Genomic DNA, 21,622 nt, shown 5'->3' with positions numbered 1-21,622 from the left:
GATCAATTTTAGTCTTATGTTACCGAAAATTTGAAAGCCTGGTTTGACTGTTATTTAATTATCACATTAGAAATTCGAAACAAGTTTATCGATAAACTAAAGTAGTTTTGTACATTTTTGTCTGGTTATTTGTAACTATATTAGTAATACAATAACTATTCAAATTAATTTATATGTTAGCATTTTACTATGTTTTTTTTTTACAATTGTGTTAGTAATTAAATATTTTAGACATATAAGTCTAAATCTAACGGTTGGTTATATATTTAGAAGGTCTAAAGTGATAGTTAAACTAGTTTTTTCAAAAAGAAAATTATAATGTTAGGCTTAAAATTGATCTTACTAATATTAGGGTTAAGTTTATAAATTTCGTAGCTTAGGGTTAAATAGGCTAAATTTAGCATTTATCCCACCAAAGATTATTGATTAAAAAGAAATCAGCAAAGGTTACAGTAAGCTGCGCCGTACCAAAGTTGAGCTCTCGCTATATTACATTGTTCCCTTGTTAAGATCAATCAATCAACAGGCGGAGAATATAATTAATTAATTCTGAAAAGCAAAAATTCCGTTTACGAATTTGATTGGTAAACCAAATTGTCGATCTTCCACCTGATTTTCTCAACAGAAAATAATGCTATATAGTAGTACTAGTTTCCTAGCACAGAAAAACTCTTGCTTTCTCACTATCACATCATCACATACCTTTAGCTTCTAGCCGTATACTCATCATCGTCACCACTCTTTCAAAATAGTAATCTCAAGTGGGTATCTATCTTTTTATCTGGGATACTTCAATCCCAGTCAATCTCAAGAGTGCCGTATGAGAATTGGGTTATTTATTGTCTTTCTATTTCTTCTGATTTCTTTTTAATTTCCCCCATTGAAGACTTGAAGGAGATAATGGTGGATTTTAAGAAATTTTGGACGAAGAAAACATTGCTGGGTCTTGGTTTGGGCCAATTTCTCTCACTCCTCATTACTTCTACTGGTTTTACGACTAACGAACTGGTTAAACGAGGTTCGTCTCTATTTTTCTTAATTTGAATATATGTTGTTTCGTTATTTTCCATAGCCGAGCTTCGTTATTTAATTGTTTAAATGATGAAGTCTCTTATGCGTTTTTAATTTTCTCAGAATTCGATTTCTGTCACTATTGTTGTTGAAAAACTTAGTTTCGTTGATGTCTGATAATGATGGATGCGCAGATGTTATTGTGAATGTCATAGGATGCTGAATTTTGATTTCTCTTTTGGTTTGATTGAAATTGGGTTAAATTACATGTCTAATCAAAGTGTAGTTTACAGAAATTGAAATTGATTGCTGTATTTTCATATATATTGGGTTTCTTGCTTTGCTCTATTTGGGGTTTTCTTTTTGTTGTAATACTAAATTTGGGTAATTTTGATAGTGGATTCCTACTGCTGTATAGATTAATGGTTATTTGAAAGCAGGAATCAATGCACCAACTTCTCAGTCTCTGCTTAACTACATGCTCTTGGGAATTGTTTATGGAAGTATTATGCTTTACCGGAAGAAAGCACTTAAGGTGGATTCCTACACTTATTCTCTTTCTAATGTAACTTTTAGCTTTTGTTTTAGCTATTGAATATTTTCATAATGTTTAAATGTAAGCACACAGCCAATTTCAGCTACTGGATATTTTTAGGACACAGTTTTCTCTTGGTAATGTTGCACGGAAACTTCTCTTTGGCCCGTGTCCCTTTCTGTTTCAGTTCCGTTTCCTGGCTATGTTTTAGAAATAATGTTTCCCCTTGTATGTTTCCTGGCTATATGTTGAAGACTATGTTTTAGAAATAGGGTTTCCCGTTGTCTGTTTCCGTGCAATATAGTTGCTAAGTTAAGAGGATGTGGTGAATAGTGAAAAAGCAGGGAACTAATATGACCAAGAAAATTATCATCTGTTTGTTTTTGTTGAGGTGAAATTGAAATTGCCTATGAAAATGTGAGCATGTGATGTAAATTGGCATGAATTATAACTTCTTTTAAATCTTTTTTCGCTTATATGTATTTTACAGACTCCCTTTTTGGATTTTTTGCAGGCAAAATGGTACTACTATGCAATTCTCGCAATTGTAGATGTAGAGGCCAATTTTCTGGGTAAGTGTCTTACAGTCATCTGCTTCCTGAGCTGTTTTTATGGATATATAGGCCACCTGATTCTTACTCTATTGTTTTTTCGCTTTTATCTACACAAGCAATTTCGTTTTATGGTTATTATCTTTGAATGCAGACAATTCTGATTTCTAAAATAGTTCGAGTTTTAGGCTAATTAATAATCTTCATTCCATGGCAGTGGTGAAGGCTTATCAGTACACATCTCTAACGAGTGTCATGCTACTGGATTGCTGGTCAATTCCATGCGTTTTGCTTCTTACCTGGCTATTCTTGCACACGAAGTATAGATATAAGAAGATCACTGGAGTAGCTATTTGTGTTGTCGGACTCGTCATGGTTGTTTTTTCAGATGTTCATACAGCTGATCGATCAGGTAAATATGATGCATTATTTTGCTCCTAATAGAGCATAGAAATACTAATTGGAATGGGAAAGAGAATGCGATTTTTTTGAAAGTTATCTTAATTGGAATCAGAAGCCTGGCAAGGTTGTTGAGTACTTTATGTAAGATGTAATGCTGATAATGTTGATCCAAACTTCTGAGTTGTTTTTCCTTGCAGACAAAGGGAGCCATCCTATTAAAGGAGACATTCTTGTTATCGCTGGTGCAACTCTGTATGCTATCAGTAATGTCAGTGAGGTAATCTAATTCACATTTACCACAGGACTTTCATGCTATGTTGGTCTCCTATATCTGTGCAGGTGCTGCTCATCTCTTTACTCGGAAGGGCTTCTTCTTCCTATACTCTGTTGTTAGGGCTCTCAATTTGTCACGCGACAACACGATTTACAGAGACTGCTTGATATGATTATCATTTTTCGATCATTTATAGACTGCTTGATATGATTATCATTTGTCACGCGACAACACGATTTACAGAGACTGCTTGATATGATTATCATTTCTCACGGGTTCGAGTCTTAGGAGCGGCCTCTTGCCAAATAAATTGGCAGGGGAAGGCTTGCCCCCAGTACACCCTTGTGGTGGGACCCCTCCCCGGACCCTCGCTCAGCGGGGACGTGTAGTGCACCGGGCCACCCTTTATATCATATATTATATAGATCACATAACACGATCATGGCACGATAACCTGTTTTGACACCCCTCCTATGCTATAGTCTGTAGTCATGAGACTCAATCATTGTTTCACTCTAGTAGAATGGGACTGGGGGTCATTGTGGTTGTAACATAGCTTCTTGCAAAAACTGTGAAACTTAAGTGAATAAATGTCTAAGAAGTGGATGAGAGTTTGATAAATGCCAACTTAATTATTAGCATCAAAACATTGATCTTAACATATGGATCCATTTTTTATCGTCTAACCGTCTTATTTTGTTTTTACATACAATGTAGGAGTTTCTTGTGAAGAATGCAGATCGAGTTGAACTTATGGCGCTGCTGGGCCTTTTTGGAGCAATCGCCAGTGCTATCCAAATGTATCCTTTTCATAGCATTTAATTGCTCGCAACGATAAACTTTTCTAGCTAGGAAAAGAGTTCTCTTGTTATTCAACAAAATGGTGATCCATTCTTATATCAATAAGTAGTTGAAATTGTTTCTTTCGCATACCATTCTGCTGTCACATTGTGCCCCTTAATAATGTCTTCACAGAAGCATTCTTGAGCGCAGTGAGCTTAAATCTATTCAGTGGTCAGCTGGAGCAGTAAGTTTCTTTGTTCATCATTCTTCTCTAAATTCTTATTATAGTAGTCAAATTTCCTTTGCTGATCTTCCTCGCCGAGGCGTAAACTTTTGCTTATGATCCATATTTGTCTTATTTTTCTTATTTACTTTTGGTATAAACCCAATTAATGTGGCTTATAAACCATAGTTATCGTCTTCCTGACTGAAGGGTGAAAGGAAAAAAATTCCATCAACACGGGCGGTTCTTTAACATGGTTTTCTCTATTTACTTTTCAGGCACTTCCATTTGTTGGATTTGCAGTGGCGATGTTTCTGTTTTACTCAACTGTCCCTGTATTACTTAAGGTACGGATTTGAGTCACCGAAGACCGAGTCCAACAGATTTTATAACGAGCATTTCTTTCGAGTTTCATGAAAAGAACTCATCATATATATATAAAACAGAATCTCATTTTAGTATTTTCGAATCTGTACTATTTACAGCTTAGTGGTTCAACCATGCTCAACTTGTCATTGCTAACATCAGACATGTGGTCCGTCTTGATTCGCATCTTTGCTTACCATGAAAAGGTCTGTTAACTAACTGTATATTGAATGCAATATTCAAACTATGGATTTTTATAAGCTGAATATGTTTTCAGGTTGATTGGATGTACTATGTAGCATTTGCTGGTGTTGTTATTGGTTTGATAATTTATTCCGGGTACGTAATTAAGCAGTTTGTAGTGGTTTCCTTGGTTTCTTAAAATTAGAATGATCATAACTGTTAAACTTATTTTACGGTGTTTGATTTGTAGGGGTGATAAAGAAGAGGATCAACAGAAAGCTGATGAAGAGACTGATGAGAAAAGCAAACATTTTGATGAGGAGGCTGCTGCTTCTTCTGTAAACCGCAACTATGGAACTTTAGCTGGGACCCCGAAAACACGGGATAATAAGATGCAAGAGGCTGCTCAAGCCAGCACAAGTATTCCGGAGCGCCAAGAGAATGAAAACACCAACTTGGAAAGAGATGAGCAAGTGAATAATTCATGATTCATAATTTGCAATGGAGAGCATACATTTGTTTGCTGCTGCTACTGCTGCGAAAATCGCGGGTATCAGCTGGGATACAACTTCCAATTCCACAGAAAAAGAAAAAAAGCAGAAAAATAAGGAGATTAGCAGATTTTAGGGTATTTATTAATTATTATCATTATTATTTTTGGTCAATAGGCATAATTTTGATGTTTTGAATGTTTGATAGACCTTTAGGATGGTCAATTTAGGAAAGTGAAGCTTTTTTAATTAAAGAAATTAAAATTAAAGCCTATAGACCTTAGTTCCATTATTAGAATAATAAATTTCTTAATTTGTTTTGAGAGCCATATGGAATGAAGAAGTATTTAGGCCATTTTGATATTTAATTGTGCAAATCAGTTGCAGAATCTTATTTTTGCATTTTTGTTCAGAATTTTTTAAGTAGCTACTTTCCCAATTAAACTAGGTAAACTACACCTATGGCTCTCCAATTTTATTCTTATTTTTATTTTTATTATGGTTTATAAACTTCAAAACAGGAAATTATGGTCTGTGAACTTTGCATTTATTAATATAATGATCTTTTTTACCATTGATCAAGTCCAAATAAGGAATGCCTCTCAAAATGGAAAAGTTTGAGAATTCAAGTTGTTTGAAATCACACTTTCCATAGAACCATTGTTTCTCGGAGCTTTCCTTCTCTAAACAATTTTCTTTAAGCTTCAATTCTCTAAACAATAATTTTCTCCCATAACAAAACAATATTTAAATGACTTTAAAATTAAAAAGTTCAATTGTTTAGAATATTATTTTCATTAAATCTACAATAGTGAGTTACTTGCTATTGGAGTTGTCATTTTGATCAAGGTAAAATAAGCTATTATAGTATTTATAGTAGTAAAGTGCAAAGTTGATAGGTATAATATCTGGTTTTGAAGTTAGGACTATAATTAACTATAACTATAATGAAAGGGAAGAGCAAAGTTGAAGTTCCGTACTTTATCAAACAACTGTAATTATATAAAAAGTGGATTGATGTGTCAATTTCTATTAGTAAGAATTTTAATAGCATCATTTGAAAATTAAGAGTGAAACTATATTGTTTTGTATGGCTCTTTCCTAAAACCTTACTTTTTATAGCTTATCCTACTTGAAATTTTGAAAGTTTGACTGGACAATTACTACAAAGAATTCTATAATTTAAAATTTAATTACTCAACTATTAATACATAAATTAAGAAATTTATTGAAATATTAAAATATAATATTATTTTACTAAAACATCCCTACAATATTTTTAGATATATAAACACTTGTTACTTTATATTGTAACCAAATATAACCAACATTAAACAAAAGAATAATTTATTTAAGTTCTATTAATTTTTAAAATAACAAATATTTTAAACAAATAAATTTTTCTATAAGCACCACTTGACCCTTGAAATGGAACCTTTTTATGCTAAAAATTTGGAAAAGAAACTAGTAAAAGTCATTTAAATTTTATGGAACATATTTAAGCCTAGTTTATTAAATAAATTAATGAAATTATTATTCATTTGGACATATTTGACAATTCACATTATTTTGGCATATAATGTGTGAAAAGAAAGACAATTGTATAGCTTGCTCAACTTCTAAACATGATAAATATAATTGCACAACTACTTAATTGAAGGCCTAATTTTTACACTATCTATTCTAAATATAACAAATGACCTTTGGGTATTATTAACTATAAATCATCAATTACATGAGAAAAGGAAAAGGAAAAAGGAAGAAAAAAACAACTAACCAAGCCTGATCCTTGTTAATCAGGACAGTTAATTTCCTTATTCATACAGTTATAGCTGAAGAATTAAAAGGACTTGTTGGAGTCTGCAAGTCTATCACCATCACTTCTAAATTTCTTTCGTCGAGATCGCGGAAATAATAGCTGATTAATCTGTTTTTCTGCACCAGCCTCACTTGTAGCCTGCACCAACATAAACATACATGTTTCTTTGTCTACGGGATAGATAGATCGATAGATAAATAAATGAAATTGTCGAAATAAATTTGCTGATATTGCCTTGTTTAGAAAACATTTCAATCAAGCATACCCGGACTTTGAAGGGAAATCGATGCGTTCGTACTTCCACCCCAGTGAAGATTCTGACATCTATGCCGAGGCTATCAACGCCTATTAGATTAGCTGCCTGCAAAGATTCAAAATGCAGCTCATGGAATAAGTATACAAAATAACCAGTAAATTTTAGTGTGAGAACTGCAGAATGTCACAATACATGAGATAGAAGTAGCTTATGCAGTAAACAGTTCATATTCTATCCGAATCGTGGAAAAGTAGAGGATACAATTACACACTATCAATGAGAACAGATAGTGTTAGGAAATAGGAATTGAATCGGATTTGGTATTGATTAAACAAGGTTCTTTGATTTGTGGCAATTTTGGTTCTCTTTTGGCAAACTTCCTTTTCAATAACTTCCGAGTATCCCGAAACTTATCCGTGTGTTTCCATCCATACCTCAATTGATGTCTTTTAGTACCAAATTTTCAAACTCTTTTGTGTATCTAATACTATGGTTTGACCCAAAACAAATTCATGGCTTTAAATACTCTTAATTAAATTAGAATTTTGAGTTATTCTCAACAGATAGGAACATCATGCATACGAGATAAGTGTTTTCTATTTTTCATGTCTAACCATATGAATTAAATGCTATATAAATTAAGAATTGAAAACAAAAACACGAAAGGGGATTTTGAAACAATTATTACCTCAACATGGAGACCCTTTTTCTTGCAAAGAGCTTTTAGTGCAGCGTTGCACCTTATTCCTTTCTCGCTGAAGTGTTCAAGGATTGCAGAAGTAGAGTGTACAAGGAAATCAGGCTCAGCATCTTGAAACTCTTGCAAATCAATTGCAGACTATAGTGCACAAACAAATGCAGAATCACAATCAATAACAATGACAAAATAACCACCTATCCATGAACACAAATAAACACGTCTCTTTAGTAAGACTCTCAATTTATGACACAACGACATGATTTACATAGACAAGCTGCTTGACACGGCGCCACTGACACGATTTCTATTTTTGTTGCATTTATACCATATATAATCATGTGTAATATAACTCGATAATGACACCATAACCCGTTTTAACACCCCTGCTCTTTAGCTTTAATATAACACACTGACAACATATTTTCTAGGAAATATAACACAGAAACATAATAACATGCCTGAATGCCATAAACTGAGAATAGCTCTATCCTCATGACCTCCAACCTGTAAAGAGTTGAGCTTGGGTTGCTTTCATAACTTCTCGAGCCAAAGCTCGAAATTTCGACATCTAAACAAGTAAAGAATAAATATCAAACGATGCAGATAGTATATTTATTCTATGTCCGTAATAATAGTACAACTTCCAGATATCAGACTTAATTCTCTTCTTTTGAGAAAACAACACTTGAATTAGACCTCAGCAGTCTCTTGCATTCATTATGATGACATAGATGATCCATCTTAAGGACCCCAGCAGAATCAGAAAACTTTTAATCCTCGGAATATCTGGTAAAATTCAAAGCTTAAATTGTGCAATCAATGATGAAATAACAAATTCATAGAATTTTCTACCATATTTCATTTTCTGCATTAATCCTACTCAGTGACGGATTCAGGACTCACCGACTCTCTAGTGATCTATAGGTGCTCAATTATATTTTTTGTGTGTTTTTGCTGAAAGAAATTAAAGCTCTGTACACAGCTTCCATCGGTGACCAGTGGGTGCTCAAGCCCCCAGTGCCCCCTTGGATCCGTCACTGATCCCACTAGAATGATTTGGTTCAAACTAACTTCACTATAATTATTCAAAAGCACAAGAATAATCAGATACAACCTTTCCAGTCTGAACTGTAGCCAGCACTATTATCTTCACTGTGAAATAATCTTCTCAAGTATGATTCCTCGTCGGCAAAAGCAGGTCTCAAGCAACCTACAATAGAAACACCGTTTGATGGATGGTTCATCTTTTCGTTATATTCCATCTCAATTGCCTACAAGAGCAAGACTTCAACATATTAATAAATAAATAAAGGACAAGAAAGACAAGAAATTTGCACATTATCCAAATAGGGGAATAACTAATACAGTATATGAGCAGCACATTGAACAGAAAGCAAAGGAATGATGTTATGCAGATGGAAGCTTTCGTTCATGATGAAGTAGATGGTTGTAGATAGTTCTTCGAATTAAGAACAGATGTCTTCCACAATGCCATACCATCTTCTTCCATAAAGTGATAGCATCTCCGTTTTTGGAATACAAAGCTGGAATGCCATTTCCAAGAAAAAAAGAACACCCATTCCCATTGTTTATGAATAAAAATGCATGAACTAAAAGAAAAGTTAACTTGAATAAGTTTTGTTTAACGAACAACTTTTTAATGCATTCAATAATGAAGTCAAAAGTTGCTTGGTGTTGACATTTTCTCTCTTCTAAGTAACACTAGCATCCTTGTAAAAAGTATCTCTATGCCCTAGGCATATTATATAGTTTCTAAAAGTCCCCCAGCAAACCAACATCGCATCATATTAACTTAGGCTTAAGGAATCTTCCAAACAATCATTGAAGTGCAGCAGCTCCAAAATATATATTAAACTAGTCTAGTTTGGGCGACTAGAGCAATGATGATCAACTACTGACAAACACCATGGTTCTTTAACTTCTATTTACATATCCAGTAAATGGATATGAATAGGACAGATCCCTGGGTAAAATATACACATGGCCTCTCAACTTTGATGTTACTAACACTGTGGCCCCTGAACTTCAAAACCAGACATAAAAGTCCCTGAAATTCGACGCATACTAACATAGAAGTCCAAATGACCATTGACCACATAAATTGCCAGTAAATCACAATTGTTTGTTTAGGAGCCATCATGTACTAACACCAAATTGAGGGGCCATGGGTGTATTTACCTGTGTGATTTACCGGAAATTGACATGGTCAACCGGTATTTAAACTGGCAAACGGTTATTTAGAATTTTATGTTAATATATGTCAATGTTCAAAGGCTTTTATGTCCGGCTTCAAAGTTCAAGGGTCATCATGTTAGTAATGCCAAAGTTGAGGGGCCATAGGTGTATTCTTCCCAAAGATCCCATGTAAGCTAATTATCTAAAACACTCAAACGGAAACAAAAATCACCTTTGTCAAGCACTTGGAAAAATAAATAGGATGAACCCAACTGGAACTATCAGGCATTCCCCAATCAACTGGAACGTCAGGTGCTTCAGATTCCATTACCTAGCATGTAAAATTACTATGCAAAATCAGTAAAAAGTATATAAAGTACAGTTCAGAAATGATCATAAATAGTTACGGACCTCAAAGTAGTCATCATCGAATGGAATATCATCCATACCACCAATATCGAAAACATTATACTCATTGGCTACCCTTTTATTCTCATACATTGGAATATCCATCCCAATCAATGCATTCTGAAAGACGTCATGATAATTAGAAGGGCACCTCTTGTTCAAGCAACTCAAAGCTAAAAGAGGGAGAACATAATGAATATATGTAGACACGTTCTTTAATACAACAGTCAGCTTTGTCAGGTTCCGCCAGACGCTATAGATATTCAAAATCAGTATTAGCTTATCTCCATTATAAATTGAAATTTTTAGGTTCCTATATAGAGAGCATCAGAGTAACAAATTCTAAATATTTTTTTTTTTTTTTTCATTTTCCTCCTCTGAGTCTTTCCTACCAGCTCATAGTCGATTAATAATAAATTCAACAGTAAAAAAATGTAAAATAAAAAATCAGCAACATCAATGTATGTTGGACTGTATTTACAGGGTACCTTTAAGAAAAATAAATTTGCTTTGCTATTTTGAATGTAGAAGGCATGATACTGGTAAGTCTATCATAAAGCTTAAGATTCTATTTTCTCAGCAATATATTAGAACAACAGAAATGAAAATAGAGGTGAAGAAACATGAGAATGGGCTGCATCATCCTCTAATATTAACACAAACAATTACATGTTTTAGTAAATGGCCAAAGCTAAGATAAAAGGTTACTGTTCAAGGTATGCGTGGTTGAATCCATTTTTTTCTTTCAAAATCTTTTACCAGAGCTTAGCCTTGAAATGAATAAATGAGTTTGATTTCACCACCTAGTGAATCTCTCATACAAACATCTTCAACAAGTTGAATGACCATAAAAAATAAGTTGTTAATGAAGCTAATAACACATAGAAACTAGAAAAATTGAGAAAATTGAGAGAGAGATACAGGCAAACCGAAAAATGAAATTACCAACTAGCATCACTAATAAACTTTTACTTGTATTATTATATGAACCATCTGCCTTCTGGACTTCTAAAAGTTTGAGTTTTCTGACATAAAAATCTCCCAAAACATGCAGTCCTGTAACTTGCACAACCATGGTGCTAAGATGTATCATTTCAGGAACTGATAAACATTTGAAAAGCAAATATGTTCGTACCACAGGATTACTTGCTCCAGGATCTTCTAACAAGTTTTTATCATCAAAAATTTCAAAAAATATATCTGAAAGGAAAAATTATATGATCAGCTCAAATCAAAGCATATATCATAAAACATTATCCTGAATGCACATTAAAACTTGAACAGACCTCCATAATCATCAATAACATACTGAAACTCTGCCCACGAAATTTGTTCATGTGGTTCGCAGTGTACCGTCCCAGGAAAGACTAGCAAAGCACTGTTATTAGCCTAAGACAACACGTAATATAATATGTGATTAAGCGTTCTTACAAAGACAAAAACTCATTAAACTATTGCTTCGAAAGCATGTTGATAAATTCAATTCTATAACCATCAATACATTAGCCAAGCACTCACCTCAAGAGCTGTCCTTGCTATTTCAGCAGAAGTGAGCTGAGTTTCCCGAATATTTCTGTTGACTTTAACTTCTTCAAGAGGATGATATTGGTGTCTAGAATAACTAGATGAATCTGGAACAGAATCAGAATAATCGGCAGCCACAGAAACTTTCCACAGGGAGTGATCATGTCCCACAGATGACCAATGGAATTGTGTTGATCCAAAATATGGATTTTTGTATCTGCAGTTTAAATATTGGAAAATTCATGCTTTTTTCACTAAAAATATTTAGGCAAGAAGTAGCTTTTACAGATAAAAATGGATTGAAAGATCTCAACAAAACCCCATCATTCTAAAGGAAAAGAAGAAAAGAGAGATCGCAGATGTAGAGACATATAGGCCCTAGTAGAAATTTGTACGCATCAGAACGGAACCCACAAACACTAAAAAAACAAGCCCAAAAAGGAAAAAGAACTACAACAACAAAAGGTACACTTAAATAAATCTCATAAAAATTGGAAAATGCTCATGACTTCCTATTAGTAACAAGCAATTTTGAAAATAAAATATTACCTTATGGAATTATCAGGAGTTTTGCGACTATCAATAGGTGATCTGAACCAGGAGCTTGTGGCTCCATTAGATTCTGAACAACAAAGCCCATCATTGTAGCATGATTGACAATTGGAATGACCTGAAAACAAGTTCGTGAGAATTGGTGATACAAAAAGACATTTGAGGAGGAGAAGATGCAGATAGGAAATAGCGAACAGGCTAAGCTAAGTTCACACCTCGACCAGTCTGCACAATCGTGTTAATATGCTATTAAACAATGACATAGTAACATTCCTGTGAAACAAAAAAACTAAAACTAGCACTTGAAAAATTTCACAGAAAAAACCCCATTGAGTCTCGTTCCACCATCATATGATTCCCAATTTATCACATATGCATCATAGTTATCTCAACAAAAGTAAAAGAGGTAAGGATATATCCAAGGCCAGGAAAAGTCAACTAAAACTCAAAGGAAAAAGCCGATTTCCTTGGCATGGCTTCAAACAAAATCACTTGAAAGAAATGAATTCAATTGCATTCTTATATGATTTACACTTCTATCAAATTAGCTTGCTTTATAAAGAAAATGATTAAATTCTTTCCTTTTTATTTCTTTTCAAACAAGAAATTTATGAAAAAGGAATTCAACAATTGAATTCCTTCATAATCCATTTAAATGAAGGTCTCCAAACAAGGGGTTGGACATTTATTCAGAAATTCACCATAAAGTGTCACTGCCTACTGAAGTTGGACACAACTATTCCTTGGTTAAATACAGCAACCTGAATCTAAGTAATGCCTTTTTAAGCTGATAAAAAGGTTCCTCTCAAGCATGCAAATGGATTCCACAATCGAACTTCATTCCATAATTCACAAGTCATGCCTAAACAGAACGAATTAAGAAAAGAAGCAGACAATCCCACCGATAACAACGAAGTTAATTGCAATAACTACAAATTCCCCTTTCTCATATCAACAATTTCAATAAAAATCCCAATTGAAGTTCCAAAGTCGATCCCATTCTCAACAATCAGTAAGAAATTACACAAAACAGCGAAATGAGGGTATTCGACAAATGCTCCAAAATGAATTACAACAAACAGAAAAACCTGATTTTGAAGAGGAGATTACCGAGAGAGAGTGAAGCAGCAAGCGCGATCACCATGAGAGAGAGAGAGATCGTAGCTCGTAAGGTTGGGTACGTACGGGAGAGAGAGGAAGAGAAAAAAGGGGTGAGATGCGAGGAATATGAATTGAATAAGGTGATGGTGATTGTGTGCGAGTGTTTGTTTGTGAAATTGGTCCACCAAAATCTGTGTCAGAAACAGAGCTTTGAGCTCAGAGGTGTTTGTTTGAATATCATCATCTTATGTTGCTTTTGCTTCCACTAATTTAATTAATTTCTTTTGTCATTTTCTTATTTTTCTTTTTATTTTAATTTTATATATTTGTAGCCACAATTGAAAAGCATTTTTGATGCTTGATTCTATTTTTATTCTTTTGTCAATTTTGATTGTGAGTAGAGATTACAATGGCTTGATTTTAGATATTTCATCTATGGATTGATAAAAAATAAATAAATATGGGCTGAATTTGTTAAGAAATAAACTGTAATTCGTTACTAATTTGAATAGGAGAAAATAACATTAGAGTCGATCCAATCTAAACTCGTTCTTTGAACTCTTTCTCAAGTTACCGTAGGGTATGATTAGTGTGCTGCGAAGGCAAGACTAGTGGCTGGGGTAAAGTCATAATAAAGTAGCCTTCATGGTATAAAATGAGTCACTTCAAATAGGTTCCTTATGAGCCACTTCAAATAGGTTCTTTACTTCGATCCACTGTTAATAAATATTTTTCTTCGAAAGACAGTGTACGAAAAATGAGATCATATATGTAAGTCCGTCTATTTTTCGTTGGACTTAAGATCTATAAAAATAAGAGAGACCAATCTAGTGCATATTTATACTGACTATCAAATAAATAAATAAACATATTTTATTTATATACTATTTATATATATTTTTTTTTGGTTCGTAAGTGTATCACAGGAGAAGCCTTTACCACTCTACCACAACCCCATGGTTATTTATATTTATTTTTAAATATAAATATAAATTTTTATTATTAGAAAATATATATTTAAAATTAAAATAAAAATAGATGGATTGAATTTGAGATTTAATTTTTAAGCCTGAGTTCATTTTAGCCCGACTAAATTTGTTAGAAACTGTACTAAGCATTATAAATGTTAGCTTGTTAAGCCTGGTTCGAGCCCACAAATATATTGGTCTAGTTGTTGATAAATATTACTTCATTTTCCTTAAAAAGTATAGTAACTACGTGACTTATGGAGATAGATCAAACTAGATCCTAATATTTTTAAAGAAGTGTTTATGCAGACTTAACGAATGAAATTATACAAATTTAACCATAACGTTTCCAAACTAAATCAATTTTAGTTCTACGTTACTAAAATTTTGAAAAAGTTGGTTTAACTGTCAGATTAGATCTTCTAAACAAGTTTGTCGATAAATTGGAACAATTTCATCCATTTTTTGTTGGTTATGTGCAACTATATTAATAACACATTAAACATTTGAGACGCTTTGACAAAAAAAAAAGTGGGATTAACTTAGATATGACAAACTTGGTTGTTAAGATTTTAACAGGTTTTTAGCAACTACATTAGTAATACATTCAATATTTTAAACATGGTTGATATTTGGAAGGTCTAACATACCAATTTAATAAAAGTCAAACCAATTTTTCACTCATTTTTAATAATGCAGGGCTAAAATTGATTTTATTTGAAAACATTAGGATTAAATTTGTACTATTTCGTATATTATAACAAAAAACGTTAGGTCAAATTTGGTGTATTTCTATATCTACAACTCTAATCAAATATATTTGCTTTTTATAATAAAGCAATAAAAGAACGATTGAAAGGAGAACCAACCAGACACTCAATCATCTATGTATAAGATTTTTCATTTTTATAATATATTTGTTACATTACATGGTAAGTTTACATTCATATGATCCCTTAGACTTAGATCATCATACAACATATTAAAAAAAAATCTATCAATTTCAATACTTTTTCCAAAGGAAAAAAGATGTAACTTTGAAAATGAAAATGGTGTGTAACAAAGAAAGAGGTCCCAATATTAAAACAAGAAAGAATCAAGAAAGTGAGCATTCAGGAGGGAATCCTTGGGGGAATCTTTTGGAATCAGTACAGAAGTTATAAATCATGTAATTCTTCTGAACCCATTTGATTCTGGCTTGACCAGTGGTGTCCAAAGATTGAGTGAACCATGAATTATTATTGGAAGAAGAAGAGCAAGATGATGAAGATGACCAGATGCAGGCTTGGGCTTTGTAATTTGTGTATGAAGCTGTGAAAGGGGCTTGGCTCCAATCTGTCTTCACAAGCCCACCTCTAGTGGCCCAATCATCAGCATTCCATAGACTTGAGTATAGCCACATTGGTTGTTTCTTTGGAAATGCTACCCCATTTGATTCTAGGTTCTTGAATTCTCTTATTGGGGTTCCATCCACATAGAAACTAACATCCAAAAATAACAATAAATATTAATTATTGATTTGTATCAACTCTGTCAATTTTAATATAAAATTGAGAAAATATACCAATTTATAAAAATAGTACGGTGGTTTAAAAAGTTTGCAAACAAAAGTCTATATTTTTTTTTGCAGTTTGCAAACTCGAAACTCTATAAAAAAAAATTAGTGTTGTGACTATTTACTTAAAAAAAAAACAATTTGAAGCAATTAACAAAAACGATTTTGAAAACTAACGCATATATAAGGTTTAACTTTGCAAATTAACTAAACTATAAGTATTATTACGAAAAAATACACAAAAATTCATCTTTTACAAACTATTTACAACTATGTCAAGTCATAATTTTATATTATATCAACCTAGTAAAATCAGTACTTTTAATATATTTTAAGGATTAGAACTTATAAATTAGAAGTCTAGAATATATTTTGTAGAGTTTATGATTTATGAATTGGAGATAATTTTTAAATTATGGTGTAAAATCATAATATATAGAGAATAATGACGTATTAAGAATTAAGTTTGGTGATATGACTTAGTTGTAATTTTGTAGTTAATTATGATATTCGTTTATTTGACTTGAGTATTATTTGATTAGAAAATTGATTCACAGATCCTTTAACTGTAAAAGTCATAAACTTTAGACTCGTGTTTGAATGTTTTTAATCTACAGTACTATATTTATATATTGGACAAACCACAATTTCTTTCTTTTATTATTGTAACATATAAAATTTAAAAACTATTCTCATTTTTATTAACCACCGGAATTTTATTTTTAACATCATGAATGGTTTAACATTAACAAATTAAACCAATTTCAAATATCATTAAAAAAATACTTTTTTCGATTATGAATTTCATTTTATTATGTTATCAATCATCAACAACAAGGTAAAGGCTATGTTTACTTTGTTAAAAACAAAATAAGCGTTACTTTGTGTGTTTTCACCGTTGGATTAATTTTCTAATCCATCATCCAATGGTGAAAATACACCAAGTAATGATACTTTGTCAAAAACAAAGTAACCATAGAAGGCACCTTAACAACAAATTGAAAATATCGTATAAATTCCATTTTATATACATACGTGTTACGTGTTTTGCACATATTAAAAAACATATTCTGTCAATTTTAACAACATTTCATTTCCAAAATTATTATAAAGTCACGGAAAAACTTTTAAAAAGTGATATACAACTAGTACAAAATAAATTAATATAATATAGGTTTAATGTTTCTCCAGCCCTCTTAACTTATCCAAATTGTTCATTTTACCCCTCCAACTCATCGAATGTTCTATTTACCCACTTAACTCCATAAAAATGGTATTTCTCACCCCCTTAACCTGTCCAAATTTGACATTTTACCCATTCTCAACTCATCGAATATCTTATTTACCACATTAACTCCATAAAAGTGGTATTTCTCACCACTTATGATCCTATTTATCCTCTTAACTCCATAAAAATGGTATTTCTTATCCCTATATAGTAGTAAAAAAAGTTGAAAAGAGAAAGAACGAATAAAAAATACAAATAACAAGAACATTAATATAAACAAGTTAAATGCATTATATGTAGGGGAAGTATCAATTTAGGTTCCACTTACAAAATAGCATAAATATAGGTTTAACGTTTAAAAAAATTTATCAGTTTAGGCTTCGATAATGGATTGTAAGGGGTGAAAAATACCACTTTTATGGAGTTAAGGGGGTAAATAGAACATTCTATGAGTTGGGGGATAAATGGACAAGTTGAGGGGGTGAGAAATACCACTTTTATGGAGTTAAGGGGGTAAATAGGACATTCGATGAGTTGAGGGGTAAAATGACCAATTTGGATAAGTTAAGGGGGCTGGAAAAACATTAGGCCTATAATATATATATATATGTTTTCAATGATATTTGAAATTCAGCAAATTTGTTAAACTTGGACCTCGTAAAATATTTTTTTAATTTTCTGGTTTTATTTACCTAGTAAAATAAGTTAATTTTTACAAAAAAAAAATGGAGAAAAATGTAAAATTAAAACATTTTCCTAAACGTAATTCATTTATTCTTATCATTTTCAAAATAGAATTAAAGTTAAAAGAGATGTGAAAGAGTACATACATGATGGTTTGAGGATTCCATAAAAAAGAGTAGGTGTGAAAATCCTTAGTAGGATCAAACCAAAGATAGAATTGCTGCTCTCTGTTTCCTTTCCCCTGAGTGAATACATTTGTATGCATTATATATGGCTGCCCACTCACATTCCCCAGAAATTCAAAGTCTATTTCATCATGTCCAGACCCAATTGAAGATAGCTGCATCATTCATCAAATCATTAATTTATTTACATAACACAAAATCAATAATAATAAATCTCACATAAAAAGCAGTGACAGTTCCAGCAGAATTTCCAGGCACCAATTTGAGCTGCATATCTATTTTCCCAAACAAGAATTGACTCTTTGATTTAAAACCAGACCCTGAGGTTTTGTCAAGAGAAAGACTCAGAGTTTGGCCATTGTTCATGATTTTTGCTCTTCCGTCTCCAAATGTTATTTCAACGTCCTTGTTGAAGTTTGCTGCTGCATAATTCGTCGCTAAATAACCTACAAGAAATATTATTAATCTTGTTGAGGAATTCATTGCTTTTCTTGGAGAAGAAGAGGAGGAAATTGGAGTGTTTCAGATAGAAAACTAAGGAAAAGGGAAGTTTTGAGTTTTATTTTGTGCATGGAAATGGGCTATTTATATACCCATCAAATTATTATTTAATTCTAATTATGTTTATATTTAAAAACAACTTTTGTCTTACTAACTTTTTATGATCCATATACATCCACTTTGAGATAATTATTTTCCAAGTTGATTTAATCAAATTTTAAGTTTTTTTAAAGATAAATTTGAAACTATATAGCAAAATGATGCGTACTACAAGTTTGACCAGGAAGCTTCACTAGACGTAGTCAATGATCCAGTCGTTGCCACAATCACACTCGATCTTGAAAATCTCAGGTCAAGTGGTCTTAAGAGATATTAAGCCTCCATTCAGTCTTGATCACATGCACCTTAATGAGCATGTAGAATTTGCTCATTTACCGTTAGATCTAGGCTTATTAGAATCCTAAGTTGGAGATTCAAAGCATCCTGAGGTTTAGATTTAATAAGCATATATCTAACGGTGAATGAGCAAATTCACTTGTTCATTAAGGTGCATGTAAAAATTCCTGAGGCCCCCATATTTGAGATAACTCCCTCCTATCAACTCGAGATGTGTGATCCATCATGCTCCACAATCTGTAACCGTCTTTTATAGCTCCATATCAGTATAAATAAGGTAAGTCCAACTTAAGGTTAACCGATTCATTCATTTTTATATTAAGCTTACATTACAACTTTTTCCACAAACTGACTTAAACATCAGAATGAAACGCCTTTGACCTTGCTTATGTACAGTTGCAAGTTGACACGTGGACTTTCAAGATTCAACCACATCAACTGGTATAAGTTAGGTGATTTTAATCTATTCTACAACAGCTATCAACAACTGTTTCTCAATTATAACCGAACATTTTTATTCTATTGTGTCAAGTCGCTTAATATGTTTAGTTTAACTGTTTCTATTTACTGTTTGTTGTCATTAGTAATTAGTAGATATTAGTTGATTTTTCTTCAAAAATAGTTACCAATCGTTTTTGTTTAATTATAGCCAACATTATTATAAAAAGACTTTAATTGAAATTGTACTAATAAACTTTAAACAAGAACAATAAATAAAAACTTTATAAATGTTATGATAATTATGAAGAAAAGGGTTAAGATTAGGAAATGGGGGATAGAGTTAGTTGGGAAAATGGAGGATGAAAAATGAGTTTTGACTTGAGATTTTAGACAACTTGATTATTGAGTTTGAGATTAGCTTCAGGTTTTTTCTATTTCTTTGTTTTGTTTTGGTTGGAGTTTTTAATTTTTATGCACAGCTGTCGAATGGGTGTTTTCCATTTTATATTTCCCAATTTTATTAATTCCACTTACTATCTCCTAATTCTTATCTCTTGCAACTTGTTAATCAAGAAAGTCACTGTCCACATAATTTATTTATGGGTATTGCTATTTACCGCAACCAAATTCCTTATCACCGTATTCATTGGACAATTTTGCCCTTGGCATAAAAAAAATTTCGAAATTGGAAAATTTTTTTTGAGAGAAAATTCAAAATTTAGCCTATACGTACCATTCGACCCATGGCGGGAACGGATTCCGTTCCCACCATGGATCGAGCGGTACGCTACATCCATTCCCGCCATGGGTCGAGCGGTACGCTACATCCATTCCCGCCATGGGTCGAACGGTACGCTACATCCATTCCCGCCATGGGTCAAGCGGTACGCTACATCCGTTCCCGCCATAGGTCGAACGGTATGCCGCATCCATTCCCACCATGGGTCGAACGGTATGCCGCATCCGTTTAGAATATGCAAAATCGTAAAAATTTTAGTGACGAAAAATACTAAATCATTCAATTTTTATGACGAAAAATGTAAAATCGTCATGAAAATATGTATTATTTTCATGAGTTCTTTGATAAAAAGATGTAAATCTTAATGTTTCCGACTCGTAATCATCCATTTTCGGGTTCGGATTGTCACACATCAATTATTTTCGTAATTTCAATTATTGTTGTTCGGGTTTATGATTTTGGAGAGAGAATTTTCAGTTTTTGATCAAAATTATGAGAAGGGCAAAAAAGTCCAAAAGAGGCGGTGATAAGGAATTTAGTTGCGGTATTTAGCAGTTGACTTTATCATAATTAAACGATAAGTCCAAAATATACCTAAAATAGCATGCATAAATGTATTAAAATTCATGTAAAATATATATTAATTATATCATTTTGGAAAGATTTTATGTTGGTATTTATTATTTGTGTGTAAGGTGTTAATTATTTGGAAAAATCTAAATAGGAGCAAAAATGGAGTAGAAATGACTGATAAATCAAGCTTTAGTGAAAATCCCGTACGAGAATCAGAAGCCGCGTCAGAGAATTCAGCACACAAACAAGGAAGTGAAGAAAAAGTTGCTGTCGCGACCGAGATTATCAAAATTTCGATCGCGACACGCTAAAGGGCATCCATGCACGCCACTCCTTCCCTCCTTCCTTCCTCTTCCATAAATCTCTGTTGTGTTCTTGAAATCTTTACAGGGACAGCAAGTGTTTTAGACACATTTAACACATTTATTTCTCCAAGCGACACATCCTTTCATTCGGATATAGGCAACCCTTCATCAACGGACACGTCTCTTCAGCACACCCCTTGGATAATTATAAATAGAAGAATTCTGTAAAAAATGTGGTTGAGTGTTGTTCTGTTGTTCAATAGTTGATTAATTATTGTTCAACTATTGTTCAAACACAAATAGTTAGAGATACAATGAATAGATTTTATTATTTACATTAGAGTTTACTCAAGTCGAGTTTATGCTCTGTAGTGACCGAAGGGTGCTATTTCGAGGATTCAGCGAGAGGAACCAGTATTGGAGGCGACCCATGGTCTGACAAACCTACGAAGTTGAGTAAAAGATTGACAACCCGGAACTCAATGTAGTCAAAATACCGTTCAAACTTCTTCTTCTCTGTTAACTTGTGACGTTTCAATTCAAACTAATAAATATCTTTTTATTGCAATTCCATTTTCACTGTTGTTTTATTTAAAGTTTAATCTAACGATATTCTTTAAGTGAAATTAATTGGTGTTTTCATGCAAAAACATTTAGAAACAAATTTGGTAT

At 32.6% G+C, this 21,622-nt stretch overlaps 3 protein-coding genes across 4 annotated transcripts; 1 reads left to right on the top strand and 2 right to left on the bottom strand.

Annotated features, from left to right (window-relative positions):
- Positions 1-497: 497 nt before the first annotated feature.
- On the top strand, positions 498-5,182 carry LOC136224357 (uncharacterized). The gene is made up of 12 exons (XM_066012682.1): positions 498-761; positions 887-1,018; positions 1,452-1,546; positions 2,061-2,118; positions 2,315-2,509; positions 2,697-2,776; positions 3,491-3,573; positions 3,749-3,800; positions 4,058-4,126; positions 4,265-4,351; positions 4,423-4,484; positions 4,579-5,182. The coding sequence occupies exons 2-12, from the start codon at positions 901-903 to the stop codon at positions 4,814-4,816; spliced, it is 1,137 nt and encodes a 378-aa protein (XP_065868754.1). The 5' UTR covers positions 498-761; positions 887-900; the 3' UTR covers positions 4,817-5,182.
- Positions 5,183-6,436: 1,254 nt separating this feature from the next.
- LOC136223455 (uncharacterized protein At3g49140) lies at positions 6,437-13,605 on the bottom strand. Its single transcript, XM_066011459.1, has 12 exons — positions 13,385-13,605; positions 12,272-12,392; positions 11,717-11,939; positions 11,485-11,587; positions 11,334-11,398; positions 10,202-10,318; positions 10,023-10,121; positions 8,709-8,865; positions 8,053-8,162; positions 7,583-7,732; positions 6,904-6,999; positions 6,437-6,776 (listed from the first exon to the last, which is right to left on the bottom strand). Exons 1-12 carry the CDS (start codon positions 13,416-13,418, stop codon positions 6,660-6,662), a joined length of 1,392 nt encoding a protein of 463 aa, XP_065867531.1. The 5' UTR covers positions 13,419-13,605; the 3' UTR covers positions 6,437-6,659.
- Positions 13,606-15,214: 1,609 nt separating this feature from the next.
- Positions 15,215-18,534, bottom strand: LOC136223178 (xyloglucan endotransglucosylase/hydrolase protein 22-like). Of its 2 annotated transcripts, none has more exons than XM_066011050.1 (3): positions 18,215-18,534; positions 17,957-18,150; positions 15,215-15,824 (listed from the first exon to the last, which is right to left on the bottom strand). In XM_066011050.1, exons 1-3 carry the CDS (start codon positions 18,476-18,478, stop codon positions 15,440-15,442), a joined length of 843 nt encoding a protein of 280 aa, XP_065867122.1. In that variant the 5' UTR covers positions 18,479-18,534; the 3' UTR covers positions 15,215-15,439. The 2 variants fall into 2 exon arrangements, with proteins under 2 accessions (XP_065867122.1, XP_065867123.1); XM_066011051.1 differs by having other exon boundaries at positions 18,254-18,534.
- Between the last annotated feature and the right edge of the window lie 3,088 nt (positions 18,535-21,622).

Source organism: Euphorbia lathyris, chromosome 3, assembly GCF_963576675.1.
Source record: "Euphorbia lathyris chromosome 3, ddEupLath1.1, whole genome shotgun sequence".
Lineage (NCBI taxonomy): Eukaryota > Viridiplantae > Streptophyta > Magnoliopsida > Malpighiales > Euphorbiaceae > Euphorbia > Euphorbia lathyris.
Note: the sequence above shows the minus strand (reverse complement) of the source record. Positions and strands in the feature narration are given on the sequence as shown.

Excerpts from the sequence above, each read along its gene's own strand:
- LOC136223178 (XM_066011050.1), bottom strand. The coding sequence starts at position 18,478 with ATGAATTCCTCAACAAGATTAATAATATTTCTTGTAGGTTATTTAGCG. Across the intron at positions 18,151-18,214 it reads GAACTGTCACTGCTTTTTAT|CTATCTTCAATTGGGTCTGG; the intron begins GTGAGATTTATT and ends TGAATGATGCAG. Across the intron at positions 15,825-17,956 it reads TGGAATCCTCAAACCATCAT|TTTCTATGTGGATGGAACCC; the intron begins GTATGTACTCTT and ends TTTGGATGTTAG.
- LOC136223455 (XM_066011459.1), bottom strand. The coding sequence starts at position 13,418 with ATGGTGATCGCGCTTGCTGCTTCACTCTCTCTCG. Across the intron at positions 10,319-11,333 it reads CTGGAGCAAGTAATCCTGTG|AATGCATTGATTGGGATGGA; the intron begins GTACGAACATAT and ends GACGTCTTTCAG. Across the intron at positions 10,122-10,201 it reads TCGATGATGACTACTTTGAG|GTAATGGAATCTGAAGCACC; the intron begins GTCCGTAACTAT and ends TTTACATGCTAG.
- LOC136224357 (XM_066012682.1), top strand. The coding sequence starts at position 901 with ATGGTGGATTTTAAGAAATTTTGGACGAAGAAAACATTGCTGGGTCTT. Across the intron at positions 1,547-2,060 it reads ACCGGAAGAAAGCACTTAAG|GCAAAATGGTACTACTATGC; the intron begins GTGGATTCCTAC and ends GATTTTTTGCAG. Across the intron at positions 2,777-3,490 it reads CTATCAGTAATGTCAGTGAG|GAGTTTCTTGTGAAGAATGC; the intron begins GTAATCTAATTC and ends CATACAATGTAG.